The sequence below is a fragment of the Carettochelys insculpta genome, chromosome 10 (genome assembly GCF_033958435.1).
Source record: "Carettochelys insculpta isolate YL-2023 chromosome 10, ASM3395843v1, whole genome shotgun sequence".
Taxonomy (NCBI): domain Eukaryota; kingdom Metazoa; phylum Chordata; order Testudines; family Carettochelyidae; genus Carettochelys; species Carettochelys insculpta.
The window spans coordinates 6,222,043-6,241,404 of record NC_134146.1 but is presented as its reverse complement, the minus strand read 5'-3'; the positions used below and the strand labels follow the sequence as shown (position 1 = coordinate 6,241,404).

Below are 19,362 nucleotides of genomic sequence, written 5' to 3'. Positions count from 1 at the left end.
TGTGCTTCCCCTGCAGGTCGTCCGCGCCATCAACACCCTGCTCCTCCACAGGCTCGTGAGGCTTGGGGACCCGGATGCCGCCATCGTGGGCTTTGCCACCCTGGGCTTCCCCAGTTGTTTCAGGGCTCTGGATGGGACTCACATCCCCATCCGCACCCCAGAACACAGTGGAGGACGCTACTTAAACAGGAAGGGCTACCACTCAGTGGTCCTCCAGGCCTTGGTGGACAGCCAGGGCCGTTTCCTGGACATTTATGTGGGCTGACCTGGCAGCACCCACGACGCCCGGGTATTCCGGAACTTGGGCCTGTGCCGCCGGCTGGAGGCGGGGACCTACACCCCCCAGCGGGAGATCCCTGTGGGGGACACCACCATGCCCCTCTGCATCATCGCAGATGCGGCCTACCCCCTCCGGCCCTGGCTCATGCACCTGTACATGGGCCATCTGTCTGCCAGCCAGGAGCGCTTCAACCAGCGCCTGAACCACGCGCGCCAGGTGGTGCAGCGCACAGTTGGCCACCTCAAAGGGCGCTGGAGGTGTCTCCTCACCCACCTTGACACGGGCCCCACCAACATCCCCCAGATTGTGGGCGCGTGCAGCGCCCTACACAACCTCAGGGAGAGCAAGGGGGAGGCCTTCTTTCAGGGCTGGGCTGTGGAGGCCGGCAGGGCTGATGTGCAGCCACCCGCTGCCCCCAGTCACCAGGTGGACCCCGAAGGGACCCGGGTCCGGGAGGCCCTGCGGGCCCAGTTCGATGAGGCCGTGGGGTGAACGCTGGCAGACACCCCCCCCCCACACACTGCCCCCCCATCCTCCACAACACCCCCTGCCCCTACGCCCACACCACAGAGCACCCAAGAGCACACACCCCACTTTTCTTGTAAATAAAAGCAGACAGTTGTTTGTCAACTCAAATATCTTTAGAACACTTATTATTATTATCAACAAAAGACTGACTAGCTACAGGGAAAATCTAACTTATATATATATATATATATTATAAATAGGAATAAGATGAAAGGGGAAGACAAGGAAGGGGAGAACTATTTACATGGGGGGGTAAGGATCAGCATTGTAACGGGTCAAATATACAAACTATTTACAACAAACTAACTTAAAGCTGGGGGGAATATATACAAAGGGTGGGGGGGCCACGTCCTGGGCCCCACACCCCTTAAGTCCAGTGCTGGGAGTGGGCGGCCGGGATCCCCACCTCGGCCTCAGCCCTGCCCGGGGCTGGCTGGCCGGGCGGACCGGGAGATACGGCTGGCGAGTGTCAGCTGGCCCCAGGTCCCCCTCGGCGGAAGGGCCCTCGGTGGCGGGTGGCAGTGCGACGGTGGACGGCGCAGCGGCTGGAGCAGCAGGTGGAGCAGGCAGGGTGGGCGCAGTGGCAGCCGGCGCAGCATGGGGGGGCCAGGTAGTCCGCAATACGGTTGAAGGTGCGCATGAAGGCCCCCCATGCCTGCTGGCGCCAGGCCAGCGCCCGCTCCTGCAGCTGGAGAAGGTGTTCCTCCACTCGCAGCCGCTGCTTGGCGACCTCCAGCTGCCGACGGTGGAGGGCCAGCAGCTGGGGGTCCGTCGCCGTCGGCTGGTGGTGCTGGGTCCGCCGTCTTCCCCGCCGTGGGGCTGGTCGGTCCTCCACCGAGGGACTGGCCTGGAGTGATGGCCCCGAGGGCTGTCCGGGACCACTGACACCTCGCTGGCACTCTCTGGTCCTTCCAATGGTGCAGCTGCGGAACACAGGAGGGGGGGAAGAAGAGTGGAGACAGGCGTTAGTGTGGGCCCCGAGCCGTGGCCCTTGTCCCCCCACCCTTCTGCTGCAGGTCCCCATCCCCGTGAGATGCTGCTGTGATGGGGTTCAGGGGTCCCCCTGCACTGCACCCTGTCCGCTGGCAGGAGTGACTCTCACTCACTCAGCAGGTACAACAGGAGGTTTATTAGGCAACAGATGCCCAGTTTCTCACAGAAGCATCAGTACAGCAGTCAGAGACAGTCCTTCCAATCCGTCCTGGGGAGAAGACCCCGAGGGGTGCCCCTCTGGGGTGTAGCTTTCCCCCTCCTCGGGCTGGCTGCCTTCTAGCTCTCCCTTCCCCTAGCCTCTAACTGCCGCCCCCCGATTCAAACCCAGCTCGGCTCCTCCCTCCTCTTTGTTCAAGGCAGAGGTGTAACCTGCCAGTTGTAGCCCCAGGGTCATCCTTAGCCACTGGGAGCTATTCAGCTTGTTTCTCATATCTAGCCTGAGTCTCGCATTTGCACTCCCCCCACCCACTCCATCACATGCTGCTGCTGCTGCTGCTGCTGCTGGGTGTCCCACCCCTTCCCCCCGGCCCCGGGGATGGGCATGGGACTGTCGTGCTGGGGGGGGCGTGGGCAGGGGCTGATGCACTCTTCTGAGGGACGTGCCACCGCTGTCCTTGGGGCCATGGTCATCTGGGCATGTGGAGGGCCCTGGTCATATCTATTACCCCCGCCCCTCAACCCCGGGGGTGAGCACCGGGGGGGGTACATACCTAACGGTCCACTCCCACGTTCGGGGGACACCCGGGGGGCGGATGTCCGGCTGGAACTCCGCGATGGGATGGCGATCCTCAGGCCGGCGTCGCTGGAGGAGGACTCCCCCTCCTCCTCCTCCTCCTCCGGTGCCCCGGGGGTGGGCTCCTGGGGAGGCCCCTGGGGTGTGGGGCTTGCCGCCGGGGCGGACTCCACCTCCAGGGCCTGCTGGAGCTCCTTGGCCGAGGTATCAAGAGTGGCCGGAGGGGAGGAGGTGTGCCGGGGGCCCAGGATGTCCCTGACCTCCCTGTAAAAGGGGCAAGTGACAGGGGCGGCCCCAGATCAGCCGGCCGCATCCCGGGCCCAGGCGTAACCCTGCCGCAGCTCCTTCACTTTACTCCGGACATGATCCGGAGTGCGGGCAGGGTGACCCCGGGCGGCCAGGCCCTCGGCCAGCCGAGCGAACGCATCTGCATTCCGCCTCTTGCTCCCCATTACCTGGAGCACCTCCTCCTCGCTCCAGAGCCCCAGCACGTCCCGAAGCTCGGCCTCCGCCCAGGAGGGGCCCTGATGCTGCTTCCCCGCCTGGCTGCTGGGGTGGGAGCCCTGGCTCCCCTTGGGGGGTCCCCTGGGGGCGCTTAGGGGGCTGGCGTGCGGCCATCACAGCTGGGGGGGTGTGCCTGTGGCGGCTGAGGGACATGCAGGCTGGCCGCATGTCTGGGCTGCTGCCTGCACGTTCTCTCAGCTTCCTGCACAGGAAGGGAGGGGGCGGGGAGCTTTAAGGGGCCACTCCACACGGCCACCATCGAGCTCAGGGGCTGGAGAGAGCGTCTCTCAACCCCTCAGCTGATGGCCGCCATGGAGGACCCCGCAATTTCGATGTTGCGGGACGTGGATCATCTACACGTTCCCTACTTCGACATTGAACGTCGAAGTAGGGCGCTATTCCCATCCCCTCATGGGGTTAGCGACTTCAACGTCTCACCGCCTAACGTCGATGTTAACTTCGAAATAGCGCCCAACATGTGTAGATGTGACGGGTGCTATTTCGAAGTTGGCGCCGCTACTTCCAAGTAGCGTGCACGTGTAGACGTGGCTAATGTGTGGAGGTGGGGAAGGGGATGGTGTTGGGGCTGTTGTAGGACAGGCCTCACAGACCTGCACATGGTAAATACATTTACTGGTACTCGGGGTTATAGACCAAGTCCCTGTGTATGTACCTGCATCCCTTAATTGTATATTGCGAATGCGAATAGATGCACTCCACTTATTTTGCACATTTGTAAATTCCACCCTATTTAGCCAATCCCCATATGTTTTTACCTGTCCTTTGATTACTGGGCTTACTGCTCGAAACCAATCCAGATATACTGTATTGGTTTGAAGCAAGTGTGGTTGTATAATGCATGTTAGAGTAAGATCCTACCCCAGAACTGAGTCGAATTCCAAGATACTGCATTTCTCTCTGTTTAATCTGAGACTTCGAGGGGTTAAGTTTTAAGCCGTAAACTTGGCAGCTAGGCAACAGCCGTTTCAGTAACTCTTCATGCTCTTGCTCTGTTTTACTGACTATTAATATGTCATCTACATACTGAACAATTCTTCCCGTTTGTAATAGCCCCTCTGTCTCCAGCATATTTCTCACTGCTGTATGGAAAATAGTTGGTGTGTCACAGCACCCCATTGGCAAAACATTCCAGCAGTATTGCATACCTTGGAATACAAAAGCTGTTCGATACTGAGACTCTGGGTCTAAAGGTGGACTCCAAAAGCTGCTTGCCACATCAAGTACTGAGAACCACTTCATGTCAGGGGTGACCACCTCCAACAGTTCGGAGTGAGCTGCCACCACAGGAGCCCCCTGTTTTGCAGTCTTGTTTAACCCCCGATAGTCAATAGTTACTCTCCATGTACCATCAGGTTTTTTGACTGGCCAAATTGGTGCTGCGTTAGGCGCTGAACACCACCTGATTAAATTTCGTTTTTCCAATTCTGTTATTACTTGCCTTAGTGAGTCCTTTGCTTCCTGAGGTATTGGGTACTGCTTTATAAATGGGGGTGTATCTCCCTCCAATGTAACAGAGGTCTGCATTTTACCCATCTGTAGGGAGTCTGCTGCCCAGACGGTCTGAATTTCAGTCCACCAGCTCTCCCAGCCTTTTGGTGTGGGAGGCGGTTGTTTAGGCTTTATTGCTTTTACTGTCTGTGTAGCCAGTCCCATAGGGATGAGATTGGTATCAGTTGTACTTTGCATTACAGTGAGAGTTTGTCTAATACACATGTTTGGGAAATCCAGAATTAATCCCAGTCGTTTAATGGTTTCTGCCCCAATTAGATTCTCTCTCCCTGCAATAGCGCACTTCTCATGAACGGTATGCATCCCAAACTGGAGGGGAAGGGTTTTAACATTATACGTTTGGTTAGTTCCAGATATTCCCTGTATTTGCACAGACTCTCCAACTGGATATGCATCAAAACTGTCTTTTACTATAGGAATTCCAGCCCCCGTATCCAATAGAAAATCTACTAGCCCTTCCCCAACTCGAATGCTTAAATGGGGGTGTCCCCATACATCTACTGTCATGGGTTGCTGAAAGATGCATTCTGAGTCGAGGATAGGGCTGTCCTATGCTACAATATGAGTAGCGATTGGGTCGTTCAGTCCTGATGTTAGGACCGTCGCCCTGGCTACCTTCGTCCCTGTCTTATCTTTTTCCTGTTGAGACTCCTTGCCAGTCATACATGCCTGCAGCTGTGCCTGCAGCCTCTCAATCTCTCCTTTCAGATTCAAGTTTTCCTGTTTCAGAACTCCAGGAGGTACCCACAAACTCTCTCTATCACCTCCTCTAATTCTACTTGGTCCATGACCTCTCCAACCCCGGCCACGACCATGGGGAGAGTATCCAGGACCCTCTGTCTTCCATTGTCCTGAGTACGCAGCTCATTAACAGGAGTTCCTTCCTGCTGCTTAATTGCCGTCTCCACCTTTGCAATCCATTCGTCCCAGGGTACCTCTTTACCTCCATTCTTACACCAAGCGTTCATCCAGTCTAACACACTGGGAGGCAGCACCTCCAAAACAATTTGCTTCAAATCTTCCACGTTAGCAGACCCTGCTGTTAATCTGAGATACGTTTGAATTCTGTCTGCCAGTTTGGCTGGAGCCTCCCCCAGTGATCTTGCAATTCCTCTGAGAGTAGCTAACTCACTGGACAACTTAAAGTGCTTCTGAACCACACGTTTAAGCATTTGTGCCACATCATCATCAAAACTGAGGGTGTGACAGTTCAGGGGTCCCAACAGGGTTTGCACCAAGATTGGTTCCTGCAGCATGTCAATCCCGACTGCTTTGAGTAACTGCGAGAGCCTCTAGGGAGCCATGCCAGAAACTCACTGAAATGTTCAGAGGGGGGAGGTCCAACAGCTCCAGCTAGCGCAGTTAGTTCATTAATCTTTAAAGCGTCGAGCCTGGCTGCAGAGCCGCTCACACGTGGGGGATGGGCGATGGGTTCCTGATCTCTTTCCCTGTCTGGATAGTTACGGCGGGGCCAGGGCTTCCTCAAATGCTCAGTTAAGTTTTTAGTTACATTTTCCACTTCATCCCATAACTTTAATGCAGGGGGGTCTGTGACCGCGGGGTAGCATCGGGTACCATTTCTTCCCCATTTTCACCCATTTCTCTTGTTTTTAAAGGAATTGATCTAGGTTTTGGGGAGGGCTTATCCAAAACCTGGCTTACATCATAAGGTGGCGGTTGTGGTGCGGTAGCCCCTGCCCACGGGTCACAAAAGGGTGGGTCACCAGGGCCATTCCACAGGTCCCCAGTGCAACGCCCATCCCAGCTGTCCCAAGTTCCATCTCATAATTTGGTAAGAGCCACCTGTTTCCATTTCTGTCCCCATTCCTCAGGCACTGTAACAGCACCTGAATTACTTTGCATACCAGGGGACAGCACTTTTTGCTTCTGCAGGTTTTCTACAGCTGTTTCCAATTGTTTATTTTCCTGCTTTACTTGCTCGAGCATGTAGTAAGTACAGGCCTAGTATGAGGCCTTAGGCCTGAACCAAAGTAATGGTGAAAACTTTGCTAACAGAAAGCAAAGTGCAGCTGTGAGCTAAAGGAATGCATTGCTCACAGAAGTTGGCAAAAAGAGGGCTGATGTTGCATAAACATATCTACCTAGCATATTGAAATAGGAACACGGTACCAGAACACCCGACCCTGGAACATGCCACAGATAAGAAAGAACAGGCCGACCCATCCCAATGACAGGGGCAGAAGGGTAATATGATGGATAGAGTTGTTTTGTTCGAACCAACATGTACAAGGTGAGAGGTGGCACCTGATTACGTAGAACGGTTGTACCTCAATACGTCAGGAGTGATGTGTAAGTTGTTTGTACCTGTGTATAAGAATGTACTCCTGGGGTGTGGTCTGGGTCAGGCTGAGGGGGCAGTGGAAAGTCCCGCCACTGACTGAGCCGAGTCCATTTACCGTGGGTGCATATTTGTAGTATGCCCTGACTTAAGAAATCTACAGGGAACTACTATTGTATCCAGTACAGCAATAAACCTGGCCGACGTGCCTTTGCACCTTACTAGACTCTGTGGTCATTGGGGGTTCTCCTCGGGTCTGCTGTGTCAGCTATCTGCAGAGCTGGGGCAGCACACAGAGGGAACACACGCACGCAGCCAAGTGATACATTGGAGAGAGCAGAGCACCACGCTGGTGGCAACTCTGACGGCAGAGCATATCATGAGTCTGGATTGCCTGCTGCCCTGCTAAAAGAGCTTGGGCTTTCCAGTGCTCGACTGCCTGGGTTAACTCTTCTACTTCCCCTGTTTTTTCTATTACTTGTTTGGCCAGCAGGCCAGCATGCTGTCGAAGCCATCTTACGGCCATAGACATAAGTTGCAAAGTTCTTGCTTTTTTACTTTTATTACTATTTTTCAGAGACTCGGTTTCTGCTATCGCTCTACATATGCCAGTCCATGTTTCCCCACTCTCTTTTTTAAATTCGTATGGGCCCCCTTTACTGGCAATCCAGAGGGTCCAAGAGTTATCAAACTCCGTGGAGATCATAAGGGAAGGGATCAGGGGGTTCCCTAGCTCGAGGTTTTCTGCCATGTTAGATCGCGATTCCAACAGCAGGCAGCTCGCTTACTCACCAGCTCAGCGGTCGGGGTCACCAGTGTTGTCAGATGCCACCAGTGTGGTGCTCTGCTCTCTCCAATGCTGGTATCACTCGGCTGCGTGCGTGTGTTCCCTCTCTGTGCTGCCCCAGCTCTGCAGATAGCTGACACAGCAGACCCGAGGAGAACCCCCAATGACCACAGAGTCTAGTAGGGTGCGAAGGCACGTCGGCCAGGTTTATTGCCGTATTGGATACAATAGTAGTTCCCTGTAGATTTCTTAGTCTAAGTCAGGGCATACTACAAATATGCACCCACGGTCAATGGACTCGGCTCAGTCAGTGGCAGGACTTTCCACTGCCCCCTCAGCCTGACCCAGACCACATCCCAGAAGTACATTCTTATACACAGGTACAAACAACTTACACAACACTCCTGACGTATTGAGGTACAACCCTTCTACGTAATCAGGTGCCGCCTCTCACCTTGTACATGTTGGTTCGAACAAAACAACTCTATCCATCATATTACCCTTCTGCCCCTGTCATTGGGATGGGTCGGCCTGTTCTTTCTTATCTGTGGCATGTTCCAGGGTCGGGTGTTCTGGTACCATGTTTCTATTTCAATATGCTAGGCAGATATGTTTATGCAACATCAACCCTCTTTTTGCCAACTTCTGTGAGCAATGCATTCCTTTAGCTCACAGCCGCACTTTGCTTTCTGTTAGCAAAGTTTTCACCATTACTTTGGTTCAGGCTTAAGGCCTCATACTGGGCCTGTACTTACTACATCTGGTATCTGCCTGGTCCCCATTTCTGGAGAGAGGCTCCTGCTATGGAGAATTCTGGGGGTAGGGGTGGTATTCAGGAGTGTCAGATTTTGAGACTGGATCTTGCAATGAGGGGGAAGTCCTTCTTTAACTGAGGAAGGATGACTCCTCATTGTGGAATTAATAAAGGGAAAAAAGATTGTGTGGGGACATATCACGTGGAGAACTAGTTACAGTAAATATCATTGAGTATGTGAAGAAAGATAATACGTGGTGTTACCATACCTGTGTATAGAATGCTGTTTAAGAAGAAGAGTGAAGGGACGGAGAAAGGACCCACTGGGCTCAAAAGAAAGCTCCTCCTTGCTAGAGATGGAAAATATTGCATTTGGGATATGGCCTTAGATAGAGGGTGCAGTGGAACCAGGTGTAACATTTGATACTAGAGAAAACACGTTTGAGAAATACGTAGAGCTGTACAAGCCTAATGCCAGTTGAATGCAAATGGCCATAGTGTGGCTACTGCAGCAGGTTGTAAGGAAGGTGGTTGCATGTGAGGGGGAAATGTGTACCAAGCTTGAACCATTACAAGAGAGTTCAAATGAGGCAGGCCGAGACAGGGCCAATTTGATCAGAAGAAACAGGAAAACAAAACAGGGACTTGGAAAAGAGAGTGCTGGAAAGAGAAAAGACGAAGGCAAATTAGATAAATCTAGTGGTAGGAACGAGAGAGTTAATTTGTAATCTAACGACATGATTGCGAGTGATTCTTACAGTCGGTGCCAGAAAACCACAGCAACCCTGAGGAAACGGGCAGGGGCAACGGGGCAGGAAGGACATATTGCGGGGGGCACTGGCCACATGACCCACCCTCATGACTCCTCCCTGTGACAACCCTAACCTAGCAGAGGGCTGGGACATTGACCACTCTACCCCAGGCCCTCTCCCACCCCCTCCCTGCCTCCTTCCCTAAGTCCCCTACCTCAGGTGGTACAAAATGGAGACTAATGCGACTGGTGGAAGCAGTAGCAGAAGTCAGCCTCCACTCCCCACTCACAATCAGCAGGAATCAAATCACTGCATTACAAAAGGTAATTTATTAACAAAACAAAAGATGTATGTGATAAAGCATACTTGGCTGCTACATGTAACAAAGCTCCAAAAAATAAAATGCAACAAGAAGGTAGATTAAAGCACAGAGAATTCATTCCCTGGGATTCAGTTTAAAAGTTAGTGTACCGGGTGGTACATCAGCCAGCCTGAGAAGTCCCACACCAAACACAAAAGAAACAATAACCTAATCACATCTAACTAAACAGTTCCTTTCTACTTACATATCTGTATGCCCAGATTTCCTTGAGGCCTGGATATTTACTGAAATCCTCCAAGCTTCGTGCAGATTTAAATCATCTCTTTGACTCTCTCTTCTGGTTCACTGGGCTGCTTGCCAACAGAGAATCCACTATCTCTGGGTTTAACCCTTTACAGGTATGCTTTCATGACAGAGACTTAGGAGAACTGTCATTCTGGGGGACAATGGTCCTAAAGCTGCCATACTGGATAGTGGGGCTGCTGAAAACATTACAAGTGAAAGTTGTGAGCTGACTCGATATGTGTCTGAGATGATTACAGCAGCATCCTTTACTGGAGAAGGAGTGTCAGGAAAGAAGCGTCATTTAACACAAATAGCTGTACCCAAAGGCTATATCTAAACGAGAGTGATGAGCATCGAGATTCCCAAGGGCGTACTGTTGACACTAAGTTTATGATTAAATTGGGAATGCCCCAACAAGGACTTGCGGCAGATTTGATGCAGGAAACTGACAGAGAAGGTCAATATGGTTGGCATACATGTACAGTTTGGGATATGTGAAAGAGAAAGCTTAGCTGCTGTGTGGGCCATTGCAGCTTTTGCTTAAACTTCTGGCACATCCCTTATGGTAAAACAGACCCCCCACTCTTCCCTGAAGTCATCAAGAAAACTTCAGGAGAAGGGCGTTTCAAGTATCAGAAAGTCCCATCGGACCCTGACATAAACTAGCAGAGATGTTGCTTATGAGAACAACAAATGAGGAATGACATCACCACGTGGACCTCCTGATAGAAGCAGAAGAGCAAAACATGAGGTCCACTGCCAAAAGCTGAACTGAAATTAGTTGGAAAAGCACTGTCAGGAGATGAAGCATTTTGACTTGAGAAAAAAGGAGGCTGGTTTCGCGGATGGCAGTTCATACCATGAGAAGGGTAGGCCATCCATGGAAATGCTGCTGTACAAGTTCTGGTTCTGTGGGTGTGACTTCAGCACAAGGGGCAGAGATCAGACCTCTTTGTGATATACTTGAAGAGAAAAATAATCTTTTCAATTGCCTATATTAGATTTACCCAGCATTGCTCGAGTCCTTAACTTGGTTACTTTTTGGTTTAGTTTATTCAAATCATTGCTTTCAGGTGGGTATGGGGGGGTCAGGATGCAGGTTACCCTAGGGAGACAAGACTATCTCAGCAATCTCACACTACAGCAGCTTGGGGCCAGGTGAGAGGTGCCTCTCCAGAGGTGCTCCAGCTCCAGTGGGCACAACCCAGGAAGGAGTGTATGACCTGCCCGGCTGGGGCAGGTCCAGGTTCACCTGCTCCCTGAGCTCATCAGTCAGAGTGAAGAATTCAGCAAATGCAGCACTTTTCCTTGTGGCTCAGGGCTGACGCAGTCCTGGGTGGGGTAGAGGGTTGCCCCCAGCCAGCTCCTTCACCTGCCTGGTGAGTCTCTCTTTTCTGTATGGCTTAATGAAAGCAATCCCATTCTGAGCACCTCCCATTTCCTGGCACATGCAAACATTTACCTAGCCTTAAGTTATAATAAGAGGAAGACGCATACTGAATTTGGTGATCCAAGCTTCAACCGTCTGCAGGGGGATGAGGGCCTGAAACCACAGGCTGATCCCGACCACTGATCTGCTAAGCAAGCAAGCTGTGCCTCTGTTGGAATCACAATTGAAGATGACAGAAAGTGATGTTAGGGAACCTCCTTATCCCCTCCCTTCAAATCCCCATGGAGCGTTATGAAGCACAGACCTCTCAAATTGCCAGTAAAGGGCGTCCACTTGAATTTTAATAAATGGAGTGGGGAAATATGGACTGGGATTTGTAAAGCTAGGAGATAGAAACTGAAGTTCCAAGGAATAGAAATAAAAGCAAAAATCTAGAACTCTGCCACTAAGACCTCTGGCAGAAAGATGGCTTAAGCTGCATGTCATGCTGCTAGCCTCTCAAGTAACAGAAACAAAGAGAGTTAAAAGCATCAAGGAAAATAATAGAGCCCTGGAATGCTTCTGCTTGCCTAGCAGGGCAGCAAGCAATCCAGAGACAGCAAGCACAAGAACAGCGGTAAACACAGGACACACCTGTAAGAAACCTACAAATCAGACACCTGCCATCCCATTACAATATACTGGTGGTTAGCAACAGGCTTCAGAAGAATGGAGACAGAAATGGAAAAAGGTGGCCTAGGCAAACTGAAAAGATGATACAGCAGCGTTCACTGCATTCCCTTCCAACCACAACCATTAAAAAAACCAGGCTCCAGTTAAACTGAGACCTAGACTCGTGCCTGTCAGAACAGGAAAAGTAAGTGCCCAGGACAGAGAAGTAGCAAGCAGTATTTTTACTGAATTGGTAAACAAAATGAAGGAAAATTAGAACAGGTTACAGAACACATTAGGAGACAGGAACAGTGACTAGATCACAGGGAAACAATTTGAAAATATTCAGAAATAACTTTTATAACTCACAGATATTGTCTTCAGTTACAATAATCTGAAGTAAAGAGGAAAAACAAGTACAATGTGAACAATTCAGAGCACACAAAACACAGTAAGAAGAAAAGGAGAGATTCCAGAAGCTTCGGTTTAGTCCACCTAAGTCACAGTTAGTGTCTTTGATCACCAAATCTATTTGCTTGTTGGAATCTTCAGTCAGAACTCATGAAGGTTTTCCTCAACTGTGGACCACTGCTAGACAGCCAGTGAACAGATTAACTAGTCATTCCGGGTTCATCTACACTACCCGAGAGATCAAACTGGTCGGGGTCAATCTTCCGGGGATTGATCTTGCATGCCTACTGGGGACTCAAAATAAAACTATCAAGGTTGACAGTTGACCCCATCATCCTCATTCTCATGAGGAATCAACCTCCCACAGTGAGGGCAGCCAGATAAGTCAATCGTAGATGTGTCGATTCCAATAACTCAACAGCTGTAACTGGAATTGCGTACAGTATCTACAATTGACTTTAAGGTCTAGTGTAGACATGCCCTCAGTTAAATCACAAGTACACAAATTTAAAGGAAACCCTGTTACATGGAAATACAAAAACTGAAAATAACAAAACAGAAATGACTCTTTCTCTATTATTACATGTAAAAAAAGTTGATGAATCACACCAGCTGATAAAGTTAACTTAAACAATCTAGATAAAATCAAAACAATAGTTAAAGCATGAAATTAAAGCAGATGTTATTTTTCCCTCCGTCTCCCCTTGCTATGATCAGCACTCATGGTCTGTTTATGAACTCTCTTTGTGGTGTCTTCCCGAAGTACTGCTAAATTAAGTCCCTCCCATTTTATTAGGTTTCTTTTCTGAACCCAAACTCTGTGCTTGTGAGTGGGGAAGCATTGTCTCACACACACTTCTTGCAGAGTAATTGGGACTAATGGCCAGAGTCATTACCGACACTCCCTTTCCTCAGGACGAGTACTCGTGGTTTGTTTCAGAACTCACTTTGTGGTGTCTTCCCAAACAAATGCAAAGTTAATTCCCTCCCTTTTTTTAAGTTTCTTTGCTGAACCCAAATTCTGTGCTTGTGAGTGGGGAAGCATTGTGCCCAGGGGTGGTACGTGAATTTCTCAGGTTAGTGGGTAGGGCCTCAAGCCAGTTCTGTGTGGGAGGGATGGAGAAAAACCCCTTGATACTGAACCTGGCCTTGGCTGCTGCTGGCTTCACCTGGCAGGAGGGTTATACTGGGGGGAGGGAACAGGCTTGTCTGCGATTTCAGCTGGGTCTCTGACACTCCGGATGCGCTTCCTCAGCCAGGGGAAGTATGTCACCCACACGCCTACTGGGCCCCAGGTAGGGTCACTCAGCCCACTTACAGAGAGAAAGACTGAGTCTCCTCTACAGCCTCAGCTGAGAGGCAGCTGCATCACGAGGGAGGGGCTCCTTCACTAAGCTCCAGCAGTCTCAGGTTGGGTTCCACCTGTCGATGATACAGGAAGATAAATACATTGAAGGCTGTGAAGCACTTTCAGATCTACTGACGAAACGTGCTGTGTAAGAACTAGAGATCGTTATATCCCTTCTTACCCACCCAGGGCTCCAACCGCTAGGAGAATAAACAACAAGCTTATTAGCATTAGGCTTGCTGGCCTCAGTGTGCCTTTCTTATCTGCTGTATTGGGGCTTCAATCTTCAGTACAGTCTGACTGGACAATCTAGCTGGGTGTCACGTGGGACTTGTTCCCATGCAGGCTGGGCACAGTTTGCAAATCAGCCTTTGAGGCAAACTTTGTTTTGGATCCCAACCCAGGGCTCCGTAGCAGTGGAGTGACCTACCATTAGTATGAACTGGAATCCACTCGGAACAAGTCGAGCTGTCGGGGAAGGTAACTGCCTGCCCTGGGCTACTTCATACCAGACTCACCATTGCAGTCTTCTTACCACTTTTCTCCAGACAGGGACATTTCCAGCCAGTCCTCACAGACTCAACCCCTGCAATTTGGTCCATCCACAGCTCTTCCTCAGGAACTCCAACAGCACCTCCCCTCCTTCTCCAGTGTCCAGCAGCCCCAGCTGAGCTATTCCACAGGTCTTCAGAGCTGGCATCCAGCTGGAGCATGCCCACCAGGGCCGAGGGGGCAGGGTCTTCTCAGCCAGGTAACCAGGGTTAACCCATGCAGGCCCAGTGCAACCCCATCAAAGGAAGGGATGGAAATCCTTATTCCTTGACATTGAATGAAGTCTGGTTTTGAGTTATAATTCCTTTGCACAGGGCCACTGATTTGTGTTAATATTTGCAACTTCTTTTCATTACAGATCTGGGCCTTGTCTGGGTGATGCGAATTTCACCCCCTTAAAAACATGCTTTCTCAAATTGGGCAATAAATTCTGGCAGACAAAGTTTTGAACCTATATTATGTTCTGGAGAGATTGTGGCCAGCCCAACAAGTCTCTCTTTCAGCATGGAAGGCCTGAATTTCTAGTATTAGCAAACAGTTTTGCTATTCGGAAGGAAAGGAATGTATGTGTTAAGTGGAATTTGTTAACATTAGTAGTCAGTTCTTCAAAAGTCAGGACTATATTATTACTTGAACTGTAACAGTCTACAACAAATGCACCATCTTAATTTTACAAATACTTCTGATTCTCCTCTTACAATTTTGTTATAACCTCTTACCCATTTTTTCAAATCCAACACAACATAAATGCCTGATGGGCAAAGTGTTCTTCAGGATCACGGCTCCTAAAATGTCAGAAGAGCTGTTGCCCATTACTTACTGGCCTTCACTAAGCAGTGAGCAACAGCGATTCAGCTGAATGACTGGCCAGCACTGGGCTGCTGAAAATGACAACTGCCAGACTCTGCTCCCAGGCAGCAAAAGCAGGTGGTGCTCTTTTGAAGCTATGCCGTGACACCGCTTTATTTACGTACACGGGCAGGCTCCACAATGCAGAATAATCGGTTCTCCAAAGCGTGCAAGGACTTTGGGCTTACCATCAGCCTAAGGAAGACAAATGTACTCAGTCAAGATGTTGCTGAATCCCCATCAATCAGCATTGACAACTATACGTTAGAGGTTGTCCACGAGTTCGTTTACCTCGGGTCCACCATCACTGACACCCTGTCGTTGGACACTGAGCTAAATAGGAGGATCGGAAAAGCGGCCACAACTCTGTCCAGACTCAGCAGGAGAGTGTGGAATAACAAAAAGCTGTATACGCACACCAAAATGCAAGTCTATAGAGCCTGCACCCTCAGCACCCTCCTTTATGGCAGTGAGACTTGGACCCTGTATGCCCGCCAGGAAAAGAGGCTGAACGTCTTCCACTTGCGCTGCCTCAGGCGCATCCTTGGAATATCATGGAAGGACAGAGTTACCAACACAGCCGTCCTCGAGCAAGCTGGAATCCCAACTATGCACACCCTCCTCAGGCAGCGTTGGCTCCGCTGGCTTGGCCACGTCCACAGGATGAATGATGGAAGGATTCCAAAAGACATCATGTATGGTGAGCTAGCCTCTGGCAAAAGACCCCCCGGATGCCCCCAGTTGCGTTACAAAGATGTCTCCAAGAGAGACCTCAGAGAGGTAGACATCGAGCTGGACAACTGGAAAGAACTAGCAGACGACCGCGGCAGATGGAGGCAGGGCTTACACAAGGGCCTTCAGAAAGGCGAGTTGAAGATCAGACAGCTAGCAGAGGAGAAGCGAGCACACAGAAAGCACAATAAGGACTTGCCAGGCACCCACTACATCTGCCAAAGATGAAGCAAGGACTGTCACTCTTGTGTGGGTCTTTATAGTCACAATAGACGCTGTAAATGAAGTCTTCAATTGAAACTTTAAAGGGCACGATCCATAGGCTGTGCAGACTGAAGGATGCCTACTGCACTACTACTGCATAATTCAGTTTCAGACATGGCAATGATGCATTGTTTTACAAGGACAACATTTGATACTTTTGTTTGTTAAAGATAATGATTTATTTTTGTAACCCTTCTGTTAACGCCAGATGCCTGCCAGAAGGGCTGGGTTCAACTCTTGTGGGGTTTTCCTATCAAGGATACAACCAACCGGCTCGAGCCCCCACCCAGTGGCCTGGGACAATTTCACTCCCGTGCTGGGTGCCTGTAAGGCGGTTCTCCCCCCCACCCCCCCGCAAGCACAGAGTCTGAGATAGAAATGGCTTGTTTAATGACCGTAACCTACCCCAGGGTTACAGCGACAGATGCAGTATATCTCAGCACAGAAGAGACAAAACCCCTTTTACCCAGATACCATCCCCATATGCAGTAGAACCCAGTCTTTTGCTGGGGCTCTTGGCCCTTTTCCACACACACACAGTTACAGGGTGTACCCTCTGCGGTGCAGTCCCAAACTCAAAGCCCAGAGATACATCACCAGGGCAATACTAGCTGTCCACTTGTCTGTAGCCTCCCCTTGCTGTCACCAGCCGTCTGCCAGTCGCCATCATCCGCTGCCGCTCCTACCAGCCAGCCGCCCGCCGTCATCTACCGCTGCCGCCACTCGCCATCATCTACCGCCGCTCCCAACGGCCGCCTGCTGGTTCTGGTGTTGTCCGCCAGTCCTAACCCCACTGCCTGGGACTGCCCTAAGGCAGAACCCAGTGATTTCAGCTCTGTGCGGCCTCAGCTGCCACTCTGTGATTGCAGCTCTTGGTATCTCTAGTGTGGGGTTTCACAAATACCCTAGTATCCAGCTCTATCTTTTAACAGGTGGGGAGGGTTAGTCAAGCCAGGCTTATAGCTATATGGCCAAGGCATAGGCAGGGCCAAGGCACTCAGCAAGCTGGCTCAACCACTACTCCTCCCCTCTCTCTCACAATGCTTTAAACCAGGGAGCCCTGTGTAATCAATGTCTTACACAGCTAAGGCGACTGCCCTGTCCCCCCCAACAACCCAGAGCATTGGTGAGATCTCACAACTCCCGCATTAAGTGTCAGCTTAAATTGTGATTTTACAACTACATGTTTACAATAGACCAGATCTCATGGCTTACTTGCTACCCATTAGGCTTTGCCTGAAAAGGTATCACACATGCACACCTTTTGCATTCTCATGCAGATGACCTCTGGGAGATTCATTCCTCCCAGCCTTCAGCAGCACTGCATTCCTTCTGCCACATTCCCTATATTTTTAAGTAGAGAAAAAAATTCACTTCCCTTTTAGTTGATGTCCCTGAAAGCCTGACACTCTAGAGCCGTGTCTACACGTGCACGCTACTTCGAAGTAGCGGCACTAACTTCGAAATAGTGCCCGTCACGGCTACACGTGTTGGGCGCTATTTCGATGTTAACATCGATGTTAGGCGGCGAGACGTCGAAGCCGCTAACCCCATGAGGGGATGGGAATAGCGCCCTGCTTCGACGTTCAACGTCGAAGTAGGGACCGTGTAGTCGTTGCGCGTCCCGCAACATCAAAATTGTGGGGTCCTCCATGGCGGCCACCAGCTGGGGGGTTGAGAGATGCTGTCTCTCCAGACCGTGCGGGGCTCTATGGTCACTGTGTGCAGCAGCCCTTAGCCCAGGGCTTCTGGCTGCTGCTGCTGCAGCGGGGGATTCATGCTGCATGCACAGGGTCTGCAACTCGTTGTCAGCTCTGTGTATCTTGTGCTGTTTAGTGCAAGTGTATCTGGGAGGGGCCCTTTAAGGGAGCGGCTTGCTGTTGACCGCCCTGTGACCCTGTCTGCAGCTGTGCCTGGCACCCCTATTTCGATGTGTGCTACTTTGGCGTGTAGACGTTCCCTCGCTGCGCCTATTTCGATGTGGTGCTGCGCAACGTCGATGTTGAACATCGACATCGCCAGCCCTGGAGGACGTGTAGACGTTATTCATCGAAATAGCCTATTTCAATGTCTCCACATCGACATAGGCTACTTCGAAGTAGGCTTCACGTGTAGACGTAGCCTAGGTGTCCCCCTAAGTCATCTGCATGATCAGGCCAGTCCTGTGTCTGTGTGGTCTGCTAGGAACGCAGTCCCCTCACTGCACCTTGTGTCTGCAGGGATCCAGTGTCACCAGCCCAGCAGCTGTGCAGGGAACCCTGAGCTCAGCTAGTGTGGTGCTGCTCCCTCTTCTCAGCTGCCAGCAGTGTGGAGGCCATCCCTGGGCAGGAACTGTACAGGAGCAGAGTGGCTGTCCCTGAAGCTTGTCCTCCTTGCAGTTCCCTGTGGCCTCCATCCATCACACCTTGCACCCTCATTTCTGGGGCCCTGAGCGGTGCAGCTGTTGCAGGACTGGGAGGGAGGCCCGTGCAGGCCAGCTGTGGGAACAGGCCTTTGGTGAGATCCTGCCTTGGTCTCACCAAGCTGTGGTTGCTGCATTTTCTCATAAAGAGACTTCTAGGTGAGGTAAGTTCCCATGGTAACAAGGCAGTGTCTTGAGGCACTCTTGCCTGTACCAGGGTTTGAGCCTCACCTATACTTTCTGGCACTGCATTTCACTGTGGAGACAGCAAGGCATCTGAGTAGCCTGACACTGCAATTAAATCACAAGTCCTGCTTGTTGACTTATACCCCATATTTAATATATATGCACCTGCCTAATTATCCTGAGCAAGCAACGCATTTAAGGAACAGATGCGGCTTTGGGGAGGTCACTGCTGAAGTTGCTGGTTGGGCGTGCCTCCTTCAGCTAGGCTGACAAGACACAGCTGCTGCATGCAGGAAGCAGCACAGTTCCAAGTGTCAGAGCCTTGGTAAAGCACTGCTTGACACGGCTGGGAGGAGATTTCCGTGCGGTAACCACACAAGCAGAGCCCGAGTGAGTGGAACTAGCAGGCAAGGTTACTCTTGCTGGTTTACAATGCAGCTCCTTCTGCTTTCCTGGAAGTTCATGCGAGGTGATAAGAGACTTTAAATTCTCAGCGCTGTGACACGCCCTGAAAGGGCATCAGCCCCGCTGATTCAGTCAAAACGTTCGGTGGTCTTTAATGTTCATCTATGGCTGTAAAAGCTCCTGCAGTCACTTCAGTGAGACGTCAGCTGTCGATAGTCTCGGAGCTGCTTCTTCCTTCAAATGTGTGGTGATCCCTGTCCAGCTAGAGGTGCCCCCAGAAACTTCCCACATGGGATGCACAGCTGAACTGCTCTCACTCAGACTTCAGATAACATGGTGCAGAGGTGCTCTGCCCTGCCCTGCCCTGCCCTGCCCCACTCTGCAGCAATGCCCTCCCAGCCCACTA

General features: G+C 51.0%; 1 protein-coding gene across 1 annotated transcript; it reads right to left on the bottom strand.

Moving 5' to 3' along the window:
* Nucleotides 1-973: 973 nt before the first annotated feature.
* LOC142018636 (uncharacterized) lies at nt 974-7,618 on the bottom strand. Its single transcript, XM_075004594.1, has 4 exons — nt 7,528-7,618; nt 6,894-7,014; nt 2,512-2,798; nt 974-1,731 (listed from the first exon to the last, which is right to left on the bottom strand). Exons 1-4 carry the CDS (start codon nt 7,616-7,618, stop codon nt 1,097-1,099), a joined length of 1,134 nt encoding a protein of 377 aa, XP_074860695.1. The 3' UTR covers nt 974-1,096.
* Nucleotides 7,619-19,362: the final 11,744 nt, after the last annotated feature.

Bases quoted from the DNA above. Each gene is read 5' to 3' on its own strand.
- LOC142018636 (XM_075004594.1), bottom strand. From the start codon at position 7,618: ATGGCAGAAAACCTCGAGCTAGGGAACCCCCTGATCCCTTCCCTTATG. The intron at 2,799-6,893 runs GTACAAACAACT...CCCCTTTTACAG, and splicing joins GAGTACATTCTTATACACAG to GGAGGTCAGGGACATCCTGG. The intron at 1,732-2,511 runs GTATGTACCCCC...TGTGTTCCGCAG, and splicing joins ACGTGGGAGTGGACCGTTAG to CTGCACCATTGGAAGGACCA.